Source organism: Neurospora crassa, linkage group V (genome assembly GCF_000182925.2).
Source record: "Neurospora crassa OR74A linkage group V, whole genome shotgun sequence".
In the NCBI taxonomy this organism is placed as follows: Eukaryota; Fungi; Ascomycota; class Sordariomycetes; order Sordariales; family Sordariaceae; genus Neurospora; species Neurospora crassa.
In genome coordinates this window covers 1,637,997-1,657,748 of record NC_026505.1, presented here as the reverse complement: position 1 = coordinate 1,657,748, position 19,752 = coordinate 1,637,997, and the positions used below count along the sequence as shown (strand labels likewise).

At 53.4% G+C, this 19,752-nt stretch overlaps 6 protein-coding genes across 8 annotated transcripts; 2 read left to right on the top strand and 4 right to left on the bottom strand.

Annotated features, from left to right (window-relative positions):
- Positions 1 to 1,886: 1,886 nt before the first annotated feature.
- Positions 1,887 to 3,829, top strand: NCU04568 (pantothenate transporter liz1; the record flags this gene model as incomplete). Its single annotated transcript, XM_953574.3, has 4 exons — positions 1,887 to 2,133; positions 2,286 to 2,457; positions 2,558 to 3,055; positions 3,120 to 3,829. Coding segments are annotated over 4 exons (1,520 nt in total), but the record flags the coding sequence as incomplete, so codon positions are not given.
- On the bottom strand, positions 3,324 to 8,605 carry NCU04569. Of its 2 annotated transcripts, XM_011396356.1 has the most exons (3): positions 8,392 to 8,605; positions 5,608 to 8,244; positions 3,324 to 5,557 (listed from the first exon to the last, which is right to left on the bottom strand). In XM_011396356.1, the coding sequence occupies exons 2-3, from the start codon at positions 8,111 to 8,113 to the stop codon at positions 3,936 to 3,938; spliced, it is 4,128 nt and encodes a 1,375-aa protein (XP_011394658.1). In that variant the 5' UTR covers positions 8,114 to 8,244; positions 8,392 to 8,605; the 3' UTR covers positions 3,324 to 3,935. The 2 variants fall into 2 exon arrangements, with proteins under 2 accessions (XP_011394658.1, XP_011394657.1); XM_011396355.1 differs by having other exon boundaries at positions 5,608 to 8,402.
- Positions 8,606 to 8,976: 371 nt separating this feature from the next.
- On the bottom strand, positions 8,977 to 13,332 carry NCU04570 (NIMA interactive protein). Its single transcript, XM_953576.2, has 2 exons — positions 12,600 to 13,332; positions 8,977 to 12,468 (listed from the first exon to the last, which is right to left on the bottom strand). Exons 1-2 carry the CDS (start codon positions 12,780 to 12,782, stop codon positions 9,361 to 9,363), a joined length of 3,291 nt encoding a protein of 1,096 aa, XP_958669.1. The 5' UTR covers positions 12,783 to 13,332; the 3' UTR covers positions 8,977 to 9,360.
- A 333-nt stretch (positions 13,333 to 13,665) lies between these two features.
- NCU04571 (hypothetical protein) lies at positions 13,666 to 15,726 on the bottom strand. The gene is made up of 2 exons (XM_953577.2): positions 14,444 to 15,726; positions 13,666 to 14,203 (listed from the first exon to the last, which is right to left on the bottom strand). Exon 1 carries the CDS (start codon positions 15,620 to 15,622, stop codon positions 14,651 to 14,653), a length of 972 nt encoding a protein of 323 aa, XP_958670.1. The 5' UTR covers positions 15,623 to 15,726; the 3' UTR covers positions 13,666 to 14,203; positions 14,444 to 14,650.
- A 159-nt stretch (positions 15,727 to 15,885) lies between these two features.
- Positions 15,886 to 17,824, top strand: NCU16959. 2 transcript variants are annotated; one of them, XM_011396517.1, is made up of 3 exons: positions 15,893 to 16,117; positions 16,258 to 17,349; positions 17,483 to 17,599. In XM_011396517.1, exon 2 carries the CDS (start codon positions 16,295 to 16,297, stop codon positions 17,054 to 17,056), a length of 762 nt encoding a protein of 253 aa, XP_011394819.1. In that variant the 5' UTR covers positions 15,893 to 16,117; positions 16,258 to 16,294; the 3' UTR covers positions 17,057 to 17,349; positions 17,483 to 17,599. The 2 variants fall into 2 exon arrangements, with proteins under 2 accessions (XP_011394820.1, XP_011394819.1); XM_011396518.1 differs by having other exon boundaries at positions 15,886 to 16,117; positions 16,258 to 17,824.
- A 573-nt stretch (positions 17,825 to 18,397) lies between these two features.
- Positions 18,398 to 19,558, bottom strand: NCU04572 (hypothetical protein). Its single transcript, XM_953578.2, has one exon. The coding sequence runs from the start codon at positions 19,489 to 19,491 to the stop codon at positions 18,763 to 18,765; it is 729 nt and encodes a 242-aa protein (XP_958671.2). The 5' UTR covers positions 19,492 to 19,558; the 3' UTR covers positions 18,398 to 18,762.
- Between the last annotated feature and the right edge of the window lie 194 nt (positions 19,559 to 19,752).

Genomic DNA, 19,752 nt, shown 5'->3' with positions numbered 1-19,752 from the left:
CTTTCTCCAGGCTTTGTTTGACCATACCTATGTAAGTAGCGAAGTCTATTTGGACCGTTCTGGACCGCGAAACTGAGATCTTTGGTAGACTCGAAATGTAACAGTTGAGCATGTCGTTGGTAACGTGCCCTTCACCGCGCGCAGGTAGTACGTACGTGCATTCATCATTGACATGTTATGGCGTGTGGATGTGAAACTTTGTCATTGGTGGAGTGCACTCCGTGAGCATTGCGCATTGGTGGTTGAACGGTATCATTCCTGCTTCGAAGAGCGCTAGAAGGAGGACATGAGACCCTGTCTGGCACACAAGGTAAGCCAAGCCAAGGTAAGGTCATACCCGTCTACACTACCTCATTGAAAGTGCAGTGCGCTTTGGTACGTTCGGTAATCCGGCAAGTCGGGGCAAAATCATGTAGTGTCGGGTATGTGCAAACATTTATGCAAGCTGTCAACAAGGCAAGAAGACCGCAAGTATTCGCAATTACAAAGCAAGGCAAGTCTAAATGCACAACGAAAGCAAGGCAAAGTTTTGGCGAGGCCCTGACCTGGCTTAAGTTGTATGCTACGTTGGATGAGACTTACATATGTACTTTTGATTCCTGAACGGTGGGTCAAGTCCGAGGCGTTCTGATATGCCGTTCAATGAAGCTATCGTGATCAGGAGTTTGCATGGTCCGACCAAATTTCCGGCAGATTTGGTCTTGTTTTATTCTAATTCGACATTGAGAATCAGAAACCATGCAAGCCAACCACATCACGTTCACGTTATGTTCCCCACGCTGACGATGGTTCCTTCTCCTCCAAATGTCCCCCCCATAGAACCCCCCACCTTCCGCGCAACAAGGGCTCCGATCTTCATCTGGATCTCAGTGTCACGATGAATCCTGCTAAAGAACAGGAAATATTTCCACGATTGGAAAAGAAAGCGATACCATGGTGATGGTCCTACTGACATCCTAATGAATGAGCGGCAGATGCAACTCAAAAGGACAAAGTCGGCTCGGCTCGGCACTGTCGAACACAATTAGACAAAGGCGAAGATAGGAAGGTTCGGCTCACTACTGAAGATCCATCTCGCTTCCTTCGCCTATCCACTTGGCGGAGAAATGGGCCGCAAAGTGTAAGTGGCGAGAAGCTGTTTCAAACATCGCGGGGCCGAAGAGCTTTATCAGGGTCATCAGCTCCTCAACTAGTCGTCAGCTCATCTGTCCCATCCTAGGTCTGGAACGTTACCTACCTAGCAATTCTCGTCGATCCTCCATCATCGCAAAGCGCCCTACGCTAGTGCTGTGGTACTACCAGATTTCAGAGAGAGAGAGAGAGCAAGATTGCGGTTCGGTGCAATGCAATGCTTCGACGGGCATATGTCATGGAAACCCGTCATGTACATACAACTGAGTACTATGCGCGGAAATCAGGTACTTGAGGAGTGAAGGAAAATAAGAACGAAAGAGATAAGCGATGAGGTACTAACCTAGAAAGGCTGTAGTTCTCCTCCTCCTCCTCCTCCTCCTCCTCCTCCTCCTCCTCCTCCTCCTCCTCCTCCTTGTTCCTTGCTCGGACCCTAGCCTTGTAAGCTTCTACCCCGGATCTACACCCGGGATTTTGCCACGATACGATTTTCGGGATGCAACGATCACCAAGCTCGGTTAGGGATTAGCTCGACTTGCCATGGAGTATCATTCATTGCCAGTGGTTACCTACCTGACTTACATACGTTGGGACGAAGGACACAAGCATATCGAGTATATAAACCAGTCTTTGCTGCCGCTTTCTTTGAACAAGTAGAGATTCCAACTGCCGCCTGTTCCCGAAGTCTCACAGTTCAAGAGCCACGCCCTCGCAACCACTCAACATGACAAAGCCAACAGTGTATCCCAAGATTGACATGTCTGCAACAACAAAATCACACGGCGACTGTACCAAGGTCGTGGACGTCCAGAACATTGAACTTACCGAAAGTCCTTCCTCTCATCATCACCCTGATCATAACAATGCCCTTCGGCCACCGTCTTGGATTGCAGCCCTGAGTCCAGCAGAGCGCCAGGACCTGGAGAAGAAGCTGAAGAGAAAGATTGACTGGAGGTTGATGCCGGCTGTTTTGATTATGTATTTCTTGAACTATATTGATCGGTAAGTTAAAATTTTTTTTTTTTTTTGGATTTACATTCGTTACCTAGATTGATGGGTGATCCGGGAGAGAAAGGGGGATTGGAGATATGCCATGGGAAGGACTGGATGGAAAAAGAAAACAGTCACTTACTGACACATACACCACACAACAGAAATAACATCGCTGCGGCCAAACTCGCCAACCTCGAGCGCGACCTCAACCTTTCCTCCGTCCAGTACCAAACCTCCGTCAGCATCCTCTTTGTCGGCTACCTCCTGATGCAACTCCCATCCAACTTGTTCCTTAACAAGTTTGGAAAACCGGCCATTTATCTTCCTTGTTGCGTAGGTCACTTCTTCCTTCCTTCCTTTCCCCTCTTCACTTCATCCTTTTTACCATCCTTGTATCCTCCTCCATGACTCTCCTGACTAACTTACTCAACAGATGATAGTCTGGGGCACCATCTCCGCCGCCACCTCCGCCTGCACCTCCGTCACCGGCCTTTACGTCGTCCGTTTCCTCCTCGGCTTCGTCGAAGCCGCCTATTTCCCGGGTTGTCTGTACTACCTCTCTTGCTGGTACACGCGTTCCGAACTCGGCTTGCGCACCGCCATCCTATACTCGGGCTCCCTCTTATCAGGTGCCTTTTCCGGTCTGATCACAGCGGGCGTGGTATCCGGATTGGATGGAGCAAGGGGGTTTCATGCCTGGCAGTGGCTGTTCATCCTCGAGGGATCGGCGACCATATTCGTCGCTTTTGCGTGTTTCTTTGTGCTGCCGAATTTCCCCAGGACGACGAGCTGGTTGACCGAGGAAGAGAAGTCGCTGGCGGTTTGGCGGTTAGAAGAGGATGTGGGCGTGGATGATTGGGTGGGAGGAGAGAAGCAGACTTTTTGGCAGGGGGCTAAGATGGCGTTTACGGATTTCAGGACCTATGTTTTGGTTAGTGTTCTCCCCCGTGCTTCGCCCCTATTTCTGGTAAGGAACTAACATGGACGACGAATAGATGGTCCTCCTCTTCTGCATCGTCGCCTCCGGCACCGTCACCAACTTCTTCCCCACCGTCGTCCAAACCCTCGGCTACAGCAGGATTCACTCGCTCCTGCTCACCGCGCCGCCCTACGTTTTGGCTGTCATTGTCACCTTCGCCAACGCCTGGCACGCCGACAAGACGGGCGAGCGATACTTCCACATTGCCGTCCCCATGTGCGTCGCCATTGTGGCGTACATCATCGCCGCGACAACGACGCACGTTGCCCCCCGCTATCTGAGCATGATGCTCATGGTCCCTTCGGTCTACTCCAGCTTCGTGGTGGCCATATCGTGGGTCTCGAATACCATGCCCAGACCGCCGGCGAAGAGAGCGGCGGCACTGGCCTTTATCAATGCGGTCGGTAGCTTCAGTAGTATCTACGCTAGCTATCTGTATCCGAATAGCGCGGCGCCGCATTACACGGTGGCCATGGTGGTGAACTGTGTTACGGCGTTTGTTGCGGTGTGTGCGGCGACGGCGATGAGGATGATTCTGAGCAGGCAAAATAAGAGGTTGGCGAGGGGAGAGTGGGTGGACGGGGCCATCAATGTTGAGGGGTTCAGGTTTAAGCTTTGAGGGGTCTTGACTTGGTTGATGGTGGCGTTTGTATTCTTTAAGTCCCGGACGGGTTGGTACATATTATGTTCATATTCGTTTGCTATACATACATACTTGAAAGATACATACAACAGACTCCCGCTAAGCACTTACAACTTCTCCTTGTTCTTCTTTTTCTTCTTCTTCTGCTTCACCTCACCACTCATCAGGTCCCTAACATCAACCACCAATTCAAGCCTGTAGCGCCATATCCATCCTCGCCGCATGACTTCCCATCTTCCATGCGCCCATCGGATCCCGAGTCTCATCCAACTCCCTCTCCTCACCACTCTTTCCCCAGCCACCACCACCAGGCGTGCAAATAATGATCCTATCGCCCGCCTTCATCGGCGCACTGTTCTTCGCGCCCATATTGATCACTCTCTCTTCATAACCCTCGGCCTCACCCCCCACTTCCTTCTTCTTCTTCTCCTCCTCCTCCTGCTGCTGGTCCTGCTCCCCATTCTGGATCTTGCGCAACGTATCCTCCCACCGCGCCTTCTTCACCTTCCTCACCCACAAATTCAACCCGCACTGCGCATCCTCGCCGCCCGCCAGACCATACGGTCTGTACACTCTTCGTTCCGAAAGGATGCTGACCTGCAGCGGCAGTCGGAACTCAATATCGCGCACCACGCCATCGCCACCGCGGTGTTTACCTTTACCTCCCGACCCTTTCCGGATGGAAAACTCGCGCAGCAAAACGGGGTATCGACGTTCGAAAATCTCCGAGTCCGTGATTCGCGTGTTGGTCATGTGCACATGCACACCATCCGTTCCCTCCCATGTCGGGCCGGCACCCGAGCCACCGGCAATGGTCTCGTAGTATCCAAATCCTTTCACTTCCTTCTCGCCCGCGACGTTGCCGCCAAAGCCAAAAGTGAGGTTGTTGCAGCACCCTTGCGAGGCGGCGCACGCCTGGAATGCCTTGAAGATGACGTCCGTGATGCGCTGCGAGGTGAGCACGTTGCCGCCCACGACGGCGGCATTGTCGGAAGGGGACAAGAGAGACTTGGGCGGGATCTTGACGGTTACGGGCTTCAGACAGCCCTGGTTCAGCGGGATGTCCTCCGAGATCATGCAGCGGAGGGTGTAGATGATGGCCGAGTAGGAGATGGCTTCGGGCGCGTTGATGTTGGCGTACACTTCGGGGCCGGTGCCGGCAAAGTCGAAGACGGCTTCGCCTGCTTCCGGGTCGATGGTCACCTTGAGCTGGATCGGGCTGCCGTCGTCCATGTAGTCGATGGCGGAGAGATCGCGGCCTTGGAAGCGCTTGTGGACGGTGCGCAGGAGGTTGCGGACTTGTTGCTCGGCGTTGTTTTGGATGGCCACCATGTAGAATTGCACCGTGTCTTCGCCGTATTCGGCGATCAGGGTCTCGATGAGGGAGATGCCCTTTTGATTGGCGGACACTTGGGCGCGCAGGTCACTCATGTTGTCGGCGAGGCAGCGGGTGCCGCTGCAGCCGGGGTACTGGGCGGGCTCCTTGTGGAAGAGCTCGATGACGCGGTCTTCGTTGAACTTGCCCTCCGAGACCAGCTTCTCGCTCTTGACGGCAGCGCCCTCCTGGTAGAGCTCGCGGGAGTGGGGAGGCATGCTGCCGGCGGTGATACCGCCAATATCGGCGTGGTGAGCACGGGAGGCGGCATAAAAGAGAATCTTGTCGCCAGCTTCGTTGAAGGCAGGCATGATCAGGGTGACGTCGGGAAGGTGAGTACCGCCATACGAGGGGTGGTTGGTCATAAGAACATCGCCCTTGCGCAGCTTACCCTTCCAGATCTCTGCTTGACGGCGAACGCAGGTGGACATGGAGCCTAGAAATCATCAGCTAAGAAACATGCGTTGAGGAATCGGGGATATTCACCCAAGTGGACAGGCAGATGAGGGGCGTTGGCAACTAGACCCCCGTTGGCATCAAAGATGGCGCACGAAAAGTCGAGACGCTCCTTGACGTTTGTGCTGACACTGGTCTTCTGCAGAGCCATACCCATCTGCTCAGCAATAGCCATGAACCTGTGGCCAAAGATACTAAGCATGATGGGATCAACCTCGCGCTCGCCATCTCCCTTCTGATCCTTGTTCTTATCCGTCTCCTCTATGTCAACCACAACGTGGGTCTCCAGCACCAGGGCGGTGCTCTTGGGTGTGACCACGATCGTCTGTGTTCCATCAGCCAGCATGGCCGGGCCCTTGATCACAGTGCCCACGCTGAGATCACCGAGCTTGTAGATGGGCGTATCCATCCGTCCATTCTCAAAGTACACCTTGGCAGTGCTGTGCGTGTTCTTGACATCCACGTCCTTCTTCTGAATCGTCTTGAGCTGCTCATCGACACTCTTCTCCTCATACCGGAAGCTCTTGCCAATGCCTCTGACACGGACATCATCAATAACAATGTCGCGCTCCTCCAGCGTGAAGCCGAACTCGTATCTGTGGTGGCGCACAAACGCGCTGGCAAAGTCCCATTCGTTGCCGTTGTAGTGCTTCTCGGCTTCCTCGGCAGTGGGCTTGATGATCATCAGCGTCGACTCGGTTCCGCGGTAGCGCATGTTGAGGTACTCCTCGAACACGATCTGGTCGTCCTCAAACCCTTGGTCACGTAGCGCCTGGCGGGACTTTTCCTTGAGAGCTTCCATCTTATCCTTGAGCCCCTGGATGACGGACTGGTCATCGGCCTTCCAGACGGAAGAGTCAGGCTCCTGGCGCTCATCAACCACATCAGCCAAAGCCATGCCGTAGGCCGACAAGACGGAGGAGTAACGGTGGATGAGGATCTGCTTGATGCCCAAAGACTCGGCGATAGCAACGGCATGCTGACCACCGGCACCACCAAAAGTAGCAAGACGGTGCTTGGAAGTATCGTGACCCTTGGCCTCAGTGATGCTCCTGATGGGCCTAGTCATGGCCTCATTAGCCACAGTCAGGAAGCCGTACGCAACCTCGTCAAGATCCATTTCCTTGCCCGTCTCGGCCTTAATCTGGTCCGCCAGTTCCTGGATCTTGATCCTACTAGCCTCCGGGTCCAAACCCTCATCCTCGTTCTTGCCGAAGATCTTGGGGAAGAACTCAGGCAGCAGTCTGCCCAGGAACAAATTGGCATCGGTAACAGTTGCCGGGCCACCCTTGCGGTAGCACGCAGGACCAGGGTGAGCGCTAGCAGACTCCGGGCCGACAACGAACAGACCGTTGCGGAAGAAGAGGATAGAACCACCGCCGGCAGCGACGGTGTTGATGTCGAGCTGCGGCGACTGGATGGTTACGCCAGCCGTGGTGGTCTCAAAGGTGTGGTCGTACCGGCCCTCGCCATAGCGGGACACGTCCGTGCTGGTGCCGCCCATGTCGAAGCCGATGACGGGGATCTTGGTGTTCTCGTCGTACGAGGTGATGGCGTAGCCGACCACGCCGCCGGCGGGGCCGGACAGGATGGCCTTGAGACCGGTGAACTTGTCGACGTCGACGAGACCGCCGTCGGACTGCATGAATTCGCAGCGAGCACCTACAGCACCTTCTGACTGCTTGACACCTTTGGTTCCGAGACCACCGACGAAGCCCTTTTGGAAGCCGGAGATGTACTTCTTGATGGCGGGTGTGAGGTAGGCGTCTGCGCAGACCGAGGTGGCGCGCGAGACGAGCTTGATCATGGGCATGAGCTCGTGGCTGAGGGAGATGTGGGTGAAGCCGATTTCGCGGGCGACCTCGCCGACGAGAGCCTCGTGGTCGGGAAAGGTGTAGGCGTGCATCAGACATACGGCTATGCTCCTGATGCCACTGTCGTAGATCTCCTGGAGCTTGGCGCGGATGGTCTCCTTTTCTGGCCTCTGAAGAATCCGGACGGCTTCTCCTGATAGACCCATGACAAGGTCGGCGTTCTTGGCTTCGGTGGTCCCGGCCTTGACATCCACCTTGGTGAGATGGCGTTCTGGATCTTCGGCGTAGTCTTCGAGTGTGACACGCTCCTCCACTTCCACAACCGTTGAGTACAGCACCTCGGGCTTGCGAATCGCCAAGTCGAAGATCTTGGGTCTCGACTGGTTGCCGATAACAAGACAATCTTTGAAGCCCTTGGTGACCACCATGGCGATCTTCTCGCCCTTTCTTTCCAGGAGAGCATTGGTTGCAACTGTTGTACCCATACGGATGGAATCGATCTTGGCTGTGTCTAGTGGCTGCCCGCGGGGGATCTCTTTCTTGAGGAAGTGCGACATGATGCGCCGGATACCCTCGAGGGGCGCATCATCGTAGTTGGCTGGGTCGACGGAGAGAAGCTTGATGACAATGTCCTCGCCGTTGTAGTTGCCGACGCAGTCTGTGAAGGTGCCGCCCCTGTCGATGGCGATGCGTACGCCGCGGTCTTTTTGTGAGGAGCCCATGATGAGGTCTTTTGGGTATCTGATGGGAGAGGGCTTATGTGATGGATGGTGAAGCGGAACTGAAGTGAGTGATACAACAACAGTCTCTTGCTCTCTCTTTATACCCAGAGTCTTTCGGTATCACACTATCACTAACGGGGAAACAACAATCGTGAGTTAAATCCTAGCCTTGTAAAAGAAGGGGTGAGTGTGTCGTCGACGTCGTGATCGTCATCAAGTCCAAGGTGAAGAGCGAGTAAGAAGAGGCAATTGGATGTTCCTGCAGGACGAGCACTTACAGAGGCTATAGACAGGCACTTCTGACGCCGTATAGGTTGATAACTACCTTGCTCCTTGGAGGATAGTGGTCCCGAAGAGGAATGCCCCCCCGGAGCTCTATCGGCCTCTCGGAGACGGCGGGCGACGGAAACCAACCCCACATTTGTCATTGACTTTACCCCGCAGCAGCGCCGCATCTAACGGTCCGTCCTCGTCCTCCTATCATCTGCCCGGATTCCAAACGCCGACAACATTAAAGTCGTTTCCATCACCAATCTTACCGGAGCTTTACGGAACAGATTCGAGATGAGTCAAAGAAGGTAGCATTGCAAAGGCGATTACTGCCCACGCGTTCGGGACTCGAGCCCCTAATGCCACACTTGGTCAGATAAGAATCAATAATGCTGCTGCTATCTGGGAGGTGGACTATTGTCGTCGATCATGGACGCCAATGATAGGTAGATATCCAGATAGTAGGGGGTTTTTGTTAAGAGATATTACAAACACTCCATCCCGCCAAGGCAAACAGTGCGCGACGAGCCTTACATCCCAAAACCATACATCCTTTTCTATATGCATAATCATGCTCTTTTATGGTCTACACGAACCATCCATATCAACCGGGCAGGGGCGTGAACCATTTTAGACATTAGACCAGACAGAATCCAGAAAAGAAAAGTCATTATCATCATTAGCCCACGCGTGCCATCAAAAGGTAAACTAAACGATACCTTTTACCTATACCATAGCGGGAAAAACCAAAATGAAAATGGCGGCCGTCTTCAAAGCCGGATAGACCCGGCAGAACCATCATTCACCAGACCGGAGTTTTCGTTACAAACCAATCACCCAAGTCAGGTCAGCCAGCACACCAAAAATAACCAAAACAAACACCAACACTATGCATCAATGCAAAACATGGAACCATGCCATGACACCATCTACCCCCCCTGGACCTTTCTTGGCCATCCATGCCTTGTCAGCCTAATCTAACCTTCCATCCCAACATCAGCAGCCATCCCCATCCCAGCTGTCATTGGATTCGGCGGCGGGGGCATCAAGGGAGGCACATTGACACTCCCCTGAAGCAGACTCTGCAGCTCCCACGGGTTCAGAGTACTCCTCCTCCTGCTGGCCGTCCTGCTCGTCCTCATCTTCTCTCTCTTTCTCTTCTGCACATGTAACTTTTCCATACCCATTCCCATGCTGTAGTGATGGTTTTCCGGTCCGGCGAGCTCATCGACTTCTTCATCTTCTTGTTCAAAGTCGAAGAGCTCCGCCTCCTGTTCGCGGGCCGCTCTGCTGGCTGTTTTAGGGGTTTTGTCTTGTCTGCCTCGGGGTGTGCCGGCGCGGCGGCGTTCAATGATAAGTTCGTTTTCATCATTGTCGTCGCAGTCCATGGGGGTGGCGCGGCCGTTGTTGTTGGTGTTTTGGTTGTCTTTGGACTGCGTCTCGTTTTGGTTTTGGTCTTGGTTTTGGCTTTGGCTTTGGCCTTGGCTTTGGTTCTTGCTTTGTCTCTGGCTGGCGCCATTGGCGGACCGTTGAGACTGAGAGGGACCCACGCTCTCCTGTTTTGACCTCTTCATGGCCTTCAGCTTGGCCCTCACCCGAGCCGCGTCAGCCTCTCGTTCAGAAGCGGCTAGCTTTGCGGCGATGGCTGCCACGTTGAGTGGGCTCTGCTGTGCCTGGAGGGCAGCGGTATTAACGAGCCCTGTCCGAGGCAGTGGGAGACGCGAGTTGCCGGTTCGCTTGGGCGAGCGGTTGGGGATGATAGGAGATTGGGAGATGGCACCGCCGCCGCTGCGGTTCGCGCTATCGGTTGAGCTGCCGTTCTCGCTGTTGTTGGCGGTGGCTAGGCCCTTGGTAAACCTGGGTGATGGTGCGAGCTTGGGTGATTGGGCAAGAAGTGTGGCTTCCCTTGTTTTGGTAAGCCCGCTGGAGGTGGTAGGACGGGAGTTACTGCCTGCTACCTCCCTTTCCCTTCCGGGAGTGCCAGGGCCGCTGGCGTTGGAATAGGTCGTCTTCTCTGAGTTGGTTCGCCTATGACCTGGGGCAAACTTGGGGCCCGTCTTGCTCTCGGTCTCCTTACTTTTACCGGATGATGTGAGTGATCGGGTTTGGCTCTTGCTTCTTGCTCCTGGTGCCGTACTGAAGGGTGCAGCACGTGTGATGGGTGGTTTAGACCTATCGGCGGCCGCTTTTCTCGCGGCTGTTGTCTGTGTTCGTCCCGTCCCACCAGATGTAGCAGCTTCCTCACGGGCTCGTGATCTGGTCACAGGTGCAGCAGGAGCAGGAGCTTCACGATCCGACTCAGCCGTACGTGTACGTGACCGCGTCCTAGTAGTGGGGCCTGTCGGAACCGTTGTGGCTGTCCCTGGCCGCTTCCTCGCTGCACTTGCCGCTTTGGGTCCGTATGCCTCTGCCTTGACCAGCTTGATGCTACCGGGAGATGTAGCAGATGGCGCAGTAGATGGACGTGACGGTTCCCTTTCAGAAACTGAAGCATCATCATCTTCTTGTCGCACCGGCCGGATGGACTTCTTCGTCTGCTGCGGTCTGTCGGCGTGTGGTGGTACAGGAGGGCCTACTTCGACTGCTCGTAGATCGTTGGTGTAGTCTCCGCCTCCTCGACGCAAGTTAGGCTGTCCAAAACCACCCCTGTTACCTGCCGCAGGCGAATCCTTGAGCGGACTGAGTTGCGGTGGCACAGGAAGCGGCGGTGAACTCAACATTAAGGAGTGCCCAAGAACCTCCACATTGGGCTCCTCATCATCATCCTCCAAGTCGTCCAGATCAATATCGTCGTCCTCGAAGATGCTCGATTGCTCGCTGTCCTCGTCCATGGGATCGTCAGGCACACCTCCCAGTGGTGCCGGCACAAGATGGAGTGAGCTATCTCGAGATCTTGGGATAGAGGCATTCATAGAGGCAGCGGCAGCGGCGGCGGTAGCAGCATCGGCCTTCTCCTTCTCAAGATACCGCTCGATATCTTCGCGATCCGCCTGCTCCTCCGCATCCTCCTCTTCCCTAACACTGGGCATCTCCAGCTGCAACCCATGCGCAGTCTCTGCCACGTTCTTAACCTTGACCGGGCTAAGTCGCAAACCCATCTTGAGTTCTTCCACGTTAACGGCCTTACCGCTAACCTGCATCCTATTGCGCCAGCCATCGATCAAGTGAACTGCCTCTTTCCATCGGCTCTCCATCTTGACCCAGCCATCGCGTAACCGATGGATCTCGTCCTCGCGCACCACCACCTCCTCGATGGGGACAAACGACGGGTTCGTCAAGATGATGCGCATATGCTCCAGCACATTTTCCAGGTCCCGCTGAAGTTCCTCGCAGCTAGTAGGAATCACCAGAGCGTGCTTTTCCCCTTCGTCCTCCTCTTTTCTCAGTTCGCCTCCGCCCTCCATATTCGTATCCCCGCCCTCATCTTTCTGCTGCTGCTGCTGTTGTTGCTGTTGATGCACCACAACATTGGCAACCACATCCCATCCACTCATCTCCTGCATCCTCTTTACCGTCCTCCTCACCAGCCCAAGTAGAACCTCATTCTCTTCGCTGAGACCCTTGGCCAGCTCCGCAAGGAACCCGTTCGTCTCCATTCGGAGATCATACCCTTCTGACCCGGTCATCCCCTGCGGAACCCCCATCTTGCCGCCCGCCTCAGCATTATACTCCTCGCCCGCCTGTACCACGATGCTCATCACACCTCCTAGCCCGCTACCCATGCCACCGTCTCTCGACGCCCCCCTGGTATGGCCCGTGCCCCTTGTCCTCCCCGCATCCGCCACCGCCTTCTTCAGCCCCTCAATCATTCGATCCCGCTTCCTGATCTCATTCGCGCACGCATTTCTCGTTTGCTGGACCAGGCTCTTCTGGCGGGCAGCCTCCTCTTTTAGACGGGCGACGGTCTGCTCAGCAGCCTTTAATTGGGCGCGAGCATGCGCAGTCTCTTGCTCGGCGAGGGCAGTCTTGCGCGCGGAATCGGTCAGCTTGTCGGACAGTCGGACGATGTCGGTGCTTTGGCGGAGGGACTCGGCGCGTAGGGAGCGCAGGGTTTGGGAGAGAGATTCGCGGGTTTCGGCGTCGCGCTGCAGCGAAGGGCAGGTTTGTTAGCTAAAGAAAAGAGGGCGAACAGGAAAGGAGGAGGAGAAGAAGAAGGAAGAGAAAGGTAAGAAAGGAAAAAAAAAAAAAAAACAAAAAAAAAAAAAAAAAAACGTACGTCGCGCCGGAGGATCAGGTCGTTAACTACCCCCATTATACGACCCATTGTGTGGGCCAGCTCGTCATCGTTGTCGCCCGGGTAGGCGAAGTCGATGGTGTCGCCATCGCGGAGGAGGCCGCGCGAGAGCAGCTGGTTGTTGATGTATATGGACGCCGTGCGGAGGTTGTCTGAGATTATCATGTTGGGCGGTTGTTGGCGGTGTAAAAGGCGGTTATCGTGATCATTCCGAACTCGGCGGCGACGGTGTTTGGAAGGATAGTGAAGTGAAGTGAAGTGAACTGGTTCGACTTTGGAAACTTCTCTCGTAAAGGGCCGTTTGGGCCTTCCCGATTCACACCACTATCGCGGCCTGCTGCGACGAGAAGTCGAAGTCGAAATCCAAGTTGTAAATGAAAGGTTGGAAGGAGCAAAGCGCCAGGAACCTGACAGCAGCAGCGACAGCAACGGTAATGCAGAGGACTGACCGTTAGGGGTCAATCGATGTCAACCTGTCAAGGGGTCCGGGTCTCAACGAGCTGCATACCACACACGCACACACACATACACACGCATGTAGACGTAGGTAATTGGCGAGCTGGTGGTGGGCGAGCGGATGGGCGGCGGCGTTTAAGGCGTCAATCGCTGGCCGAAGATCAATCGATCAATTGGATGTCTTGTTTTCCCGACCTCACAATTGGCGAATGCAACATACAGGGTGGCACTGCAGTAGTGGGCAGTTGGAGCAGTGGAGGTGTGGGTAAAGCGTTCGAATCTTTGAATCCACGGAACCGGCATCACACATGTTTACTTCCACTTGGGTGGTGGGGCCGTTGCTGTAGCAATTCCTCCCCGGCCCGGCTCACACCCCGTCTCAAGCCCGTATCCAGATACGATCACCCACTTTTGTGGCGGGCCACTACGGGACAACTGGCATGGCTCTCCACAGCTTGGCCGCAACAGCGCTGGAGAGCTGGACCACAGCGGCACCGCTACGTGTAGCTCATCACACCGCATCGTCACAAACACCGCCGGCGACCGCGAAGAAGGAAGAAAGCCAGCCAGGAGAACAAGGTGAAACGCAAGTCAACATACAAGTACAGGCTAAAACCCTAACCCCCGCCTGCGTACAAGCTCTTCTGAATGGTTGTTGGACCCCTGATCCGCCTCTTCTCTGTTTTCCTCCTCCACCCTCCTTGGCATAGTGATGATCCGACATCTGCATTGGGGGGCTGCAGGCCGTCAGCAGGATACGATTGACAGATGATCCCGTCTCCGCCTTCCATTCGACTCCGACAAGATGCAAATATATGTAAGTATGTACAATTGCCAGCCTCGCAAATATTGGGAGTGGCTTTTTCCAATCCTTTTGAACTCCTGAACTCCGTTGCCTCTTTTTCCGTCCTCTATTCCGCTGTACAAAAAAACCTCCTCCGAACCCTTTTCAAACAATTCAAAGTTATCGTTGTGGTTTCTGCTATAGGGCCGCCGATGAAGGCCAGTTGACCGCACCAGAATTGTCACCTTGCTTCGTGATTTTTGGATATATGGTCTTCCAAGATTGTATCACCATGACGACGGCGAAAGCGGAATGAGTATGCCATGCAATTGACGCCAAGAAGTTCCTGGTCTCAGAAGTCAGCACAACTACGTACGTCAAAAAAAATGCGTAACATAAGCGGGAACCGGTATGCAAGACATTTCAGAGTGTTTGAGAAGATTGTTGGAACGCGGTGTTTGTCAGCGTTTGCCTTTTCACCCATGGGAGTTGGACCCAGAGGCGAAAAAAGACATCTGATGGCCCCGCGTGCGTCATCATGGAATCTTGATATGGAAAGCAAGAAACGCAAACTGGAGATACACACCTAGGCATAATGGTACGTTTGGAGAGACTCGCATGGTCTTGCGCGCGCAAGTTCACACCGGACCCTCTCTCCAGCAGGCCTGTTGTGTAGTGTCGTGCTACCTAAAAAAATTGCTCGGTCGCAAAACTTGGAGTCGCCCAAGAAAACTGTAGCTTTGGATTGCTGGAGTCGCAAGAGGTAACAAAGCCTGGTTGAACGTTATGCCGTTCATGCTTCGGGAACAAACTTGCCGCGCTTCTGGCGCATGGCATCCAGCTTCTGCCTATCTTCCTCGAACCGCTTCACCAGCTCCTCCTGCTCGGCCTTCTTGCGCTCTCTCATCTGGAACCTGTAGAAGTCCGTCATCTCCTGCTTCTTTTTCTCCGCCTTCTCGATCATCTTCTTCTTGGCCTCCTCGGCCTCGTTCCTGGTGGCCGGGGCGCTTCTTCCACCGCGTGTTACCGTGACGAAACCGTCCTCGTCCGGCTCGTTGCGCAGTCTCTTGGCAATCTCGGCCGCTTCCCTCTCTCTCCTGGCAAACATGGTAGAGAATGCATCCACGGCGGCTTGTAGCTGATCCCGATCGGGGTAGGAAAGCTGGTTGTGCGCCTTAAGCCAGATAGAGCCCAGCTGTGGTACGCGCTCGGCCACGACATTTCCTTCGCCGCCCCATGTGGGATATTTCTTGGATTTGTGAACCTTTGCAATCGCCTTCAGAACCTGGTGGACGCTCTTCTCATCGGCGAGCAGCACGACAGCAGTGCTGCCGCTCTTTCGTAGTGGTCGGGTCCATGTGCTGGGGAGTCGGGCAGCAGCTTCTTCCTCGGCTCTCTCGGCAGCCTCTTGATCCTCGCGTTTCCTCTTCTTTCCGTGGGCAGCCAGTAATCGTACCGCCTGTGCGGGTGCGGCGTCTAGGGCGGCGGCAATGGCCTCGGCCTCCTTCCTCTCATCCTCGAACGAAGCGCTCTCGAAGCGGCCGGCGCCGACTAGTGATGCGAAAAGAGCGCGAAGGTGTAGTTCTGTGCTGTCGACGGGGACATTTGCGAGGAAGAGACTCCTGGAGTCGTTGGCTGTGGGAATCTTGGGAGCGTTTCGTCGGACATAGAGGTAGTGGACGACATTGCGAGGAAATGACGGAACGGGAGGGATCGAGATCGGGAGGACGCTGAATTCGCCTATTGTTTGTGGGGATGGCGCCATCTTGACAGGATTGAGACACCAACGTGCTGTTGACGAGTGTGGTTTTTGTGTTAGTTCTGCTTGAAGATTGAAAACTAGAGCGAAGATGGAAGCATTCAGTTTGTTCTGCATCCCGTCGCCGTCTCCACGAAACTTTTGCGCCCCACTTCTCAGCCTTGTGAAATTATACCAAACGGTGATTGGTTGTGAGCAGTGCCGTAACATACAGATACGCAGGTACCTTTAGTGCCTGGGCGCACCCTGGAGCTGCAAACTTGACCCTCCTCATAGGAGAATGCCGACTTCACACAACGACTTTCGGATACATATAACTTTGTCTACCACCGCAAAGCTCGCGAACCTCGGGCTTTAGGCTGCTGAGTGAACAGGGTGTCCGACAGCCACGGCCGTGCTGTTCCAGGACTCTAGACGGTATACCAGGATCTCTGTCTCGCCGTCGCACAAGTTCAAGCTTTTCCATTTTCACGCTTTGGCTGCCAGAGTTTGTACAAAAAGGTAACAAATTTCTACATATACGCCTATAATCTCTCCTATATGTCGTGTTCTTCGGCTTCGCTATAATCACATCTTTCGGCTCACTTCAAGTCTTCCAATTCCAGCCTACTGGGTATGAGCTGATTGTCAGACAAGGACAGTCCCACAAAAGCGGATATACCTGACGGGCTGGTCACGATGTGTGATTCCTCGGACGATGACGACCGTCCCGAAATTCCCATGCTCCAAGGAGAAGAGAATTTTGAGATATGGGAATGTCTTGCCATAAATACCCTCAAGACGCTTGGCCTTGAGGGGTTTATAAGGGGTACAGAGACACCTCCCCTTGGTAACACGCCCGAAGCTATACAAGCGCTCAGGGGCTTCAAGAACAGAAGATGGAAGGCCTGGAACCTCCTCAATCAGAGTATCCTGATTGCGAGATTCCACCATCTTATTTACATCGACGGGTACGGCCCATACGATCAGCTGGATGACTGCGATCCAAAATTCTGCGATCCAAAATTCCTATGGGATGGGGTGCAAAGCTGGTATAACAACATCGACAAAAAAACAAAACTCGACTTTCTAAGAGAGCTCACCTCCATCCACTATCGCCAATTCGGTGACATCGTTGCGTTTCTGAATAGAGCTCAATGGCTTCGACGGCGTCTTGAGCGTGCCGGTATGCCAATAGCGGATGAGATGATGAAAACGTGTCTCTACGGAGGTGTGTCTCCGTACTACCACAGCAAAACTTTGGAAACTCGAATAATCGAGCGGTACAACGATTTGAACTCCCAAGAAATGATTTCGGGTATCAGAAAGTTCAGCAAGGACATCCAAAGAGAATTGAACATTTACCAACAGGAGCAACAAGAAATGAAGAGGCTGCGCGATCGTAATGGACATTCTTCCGGACATGGCGGCGGTTCAAGACAAGGCGGTCGTCGCTATTGAGGGGCATCTCATGATCTCTCTGAATCGTGTCCCCTGGGGGTCCCTCTGTCACCTTTCACTGGTCATCCAAAGCTCAGGTCGCTAGTGGTTCACAGAGGACGATAAGAGAGGTTTCCGATGCTGATAAATTGTTTCTCGTCTGTTCGAGCGCTCACGTTTGCGGTCGTTTCCCCAACTTTGCAAGAAGCGCAGACCATATGAACTTGATAGGAGGGAAAAGGCTTCCTCAGGAACTTCTTTGGATGGGGAGGAAAAGACGTGCCAGGCTCAGCTACTAGAGGGAAATACCTAAGGTAGGTGTAGGTACTTGCATAGAAATCGACGTGGGATGCTCCTTCCACACGGACACTTCCACTGAATTGCCCATCATCAAACATGTTAAGCATGGCTCGCAACTCGGTGCTTTTCACTAACATCGTCACCGAGACCTACGTCCTACTTCTCGACAATGTACGGCTTCTCGTGCCTGTGCGCCTCCTGATGCCCGCTGGCACGGACAGTCTCGCGAAACATCCACTCTTCGACCGGCCATCTCGTTGTGTTTGCCGCACAATTCTCGCAGTGTCCTCTACCGGTACCTTACGGGGTTTAGAGTCGCTCTATCGATTGACTAAGTTCAAGATCTTTGTTCGTATCAGATCTCTTCTTTTCTGAACTCGGTGTCGTTCAAAGAGCCTTGAAGTGATGAATTGAGCGTGGAGGCATGCAACACATCGACCCTGGGTTGTAGCAAAGAACATCAAGTTCTCGTCACGGTGTTATCATGGCGCAATGTGCGAGTGTTGACGCAATGGTCTTCCGTAGTTCTTCTGTACGTATGCAATGAAATCCGTCATTTACAGTAATGTGCCCTGTAAATGCTAGACCCAATAAATGCCAATACACAATAAATGCTAATACCCAATAATTGTCAGAAATTTCGCTGCACGGATTATTTAAGTATGGTATGCCTGCTAGTTGCTAACTAAGTGCTAGCCACCAGCCGGCCCGCCATATAAATTTGCAGCTGATAGGGTAGCTCACAGGGGGTTGTGGACCCTTGTTACCTATATCGGGGCTGTCCCCAGCTATCAGAACCCCTTATCAGGGCTGTTACTAGCAGTCACAAGCCTCCTGCTCCCATACCAATAAATGCTAGGACCCAATAAATGCAAGGAAATCGGCTGCACGCCCCACTTGCATTTACAGGGCACATTACTGTACTTACAACCTGCACGGTCACAAGCAGGCATCCAGCTCCCGCGACCATGGACCCGACTGTTTTCGCTCCGAGCCGCTGATTGTGCTTCGACCGTGACTCGTTTCCTTCTTTTCTCCTAGACACAAACTTCACGACTGAACAGCCTCTTCACCTCGCCGCTGAACACTCTGTACCATCCACTTTTGGTTATCATGGCTACTTCTTCCACAGAAAGGTGAAGATCTCTCACGAAAGATGCACATTCCATTTGCCTGATTGTGTTTTTTCTTCCCCAGCTAAGCCCTCGTCAAGTTACCTTGTAGCTTTGGGCTTTAAACACTTCAACTTCTAAAACATAACTAACACTTTGATTAGCTCCGTTTCGTGTGATCAAAAACCTCACGAGCCTACCAACGACATTCGCCATCCAAGATGGCCCCTTTGGCCAGACACCCTCCCAGACGTCGTCTTGATGCTTCCACAACTCAAAGGAGAAAAAAACTTTGAGTTATGGGACAATAGAGTCCTAGCCACTCTCAGGAAACATGGTCTTGAGGGTTTTGTCGAAGGGACGGAAATACCTCCCCTTGGTAACACGCCCGAGGACTGCCAGGACCTTCAGACTTTCAATGATAGAAGACGTTGCGCCTACCGAATCATCTACTACAGCACTAAGCGTATCCATTCGAAACTTTGTCTCGTCGGATATGACATCGCTAAATTGCCGGATGACCTCGATCCAAAGGCCTTGTGGGATGCTATTCATCGCTGGGATGTCACTCTTCACCTCCACACATCTGCCAGAGTCAACTTGGTGAGGGAACTCAGTCACATACACCACTCTCAGTTCGATAACCTCCTTGAATTTAAGCGCCGAGCTGATTGGCTTCGCTGTCGCCTCGAGCGTGCCGGTGTGACCATTAACGACGAGCTGATGAAGACATGTGTTTTGGGCGGATTGAGGAACCATCCCGACAAATACTGGAGGACGCGCTTGTACATGGAGGCATCGGACTGGACTTACCTCACTTTGTGGGAGAAGATCGAGACAACGGCGGCCTGGGAATCCGAGAGTGAGTGACAAGTCGCGCCAAGCAAGCCACAACACATCAAGAAGCGCCGCAATACTCGTGGACTTCGTCCTGGACAGAGAGGTTGGGCCAGGCAACGTGCCTCTCCTTACTAACGAGACCAATGGCCTCATGTAGAGAGGAACTATCTCCCACCAGTGGAACACGGTTCGAATTTCTTTCATTAACAAGGGAACTTTGAATGTTAGGGGCCGAATATACCGTTTAGTAATTTCAATTTTTCAATTTCAACGCACGGCAATATGTGAACAACCACTGCCAAGTGAAAGAACTTGGTTTATTTGGGTGGCCTGTCTATCTCCATTGATACAGGCCCTTCCCTGTTGCAGAAAACCCACAATGGATCAGACTACTTCCTTTCCGAAACCCCAGTTTATAGTAATTTCTGCTTTACAATGTCACTCAACGCTCATTCATTTTTACCC

Excerpts from the sequence above, each read along its gene's own strand:
- NCU04572 (XM_953578.2), bottom strand. The coding sequence starts at position 19,491 with ATGAAAGAAATTCGAACCGTGTTCCACTGGTGGGAGATAGTTCCTCTC.
- NCU04571 (XM_953577.2), bottom strand. The coding sequence starts at position 15,622 with ATGGCGCCATCCCCACAAACAATAGGCGAATTCAGCGTCCTCCCGATC.
- NCU16959 (XM_011396518.1), top strand. The coding sequence starts at position 16,295 with ATGTGTGATTCCTCGGACGATGACGACCGTCCCGAAATTCCCATGCTC.
- NCU04570 (XM_953576.2), bottom strand. The coding sequence starts at position 12,782 with ATGATAATCTCAGACAACCTCCGCACGGCGTCCATATACATCAACAAC. Across the intron at positions 12,469-12,599 it reads ACCTGATCCTCCGGCGCGAC|CGCGACGCCGAAACCCGCGA; the intron begins GTACGTTTTTTT and ends CCTTCGCTGCAG.
- NCU04569 (XM_011396356.1), bottom strand. The coding sequence starts at position 8,113 with ATGGGCTCCTCACAAAAAGACCGCGGCGTACGCATCGCCATCGACAGG. Across the intron at positions 5,558-5,607 it reads TCATCTGCCTGTCCACTTGG|GCTCCATGTCCACCTGCGTT; the intron begins GTGAATATCCCC and ends GATGATTTCTAG.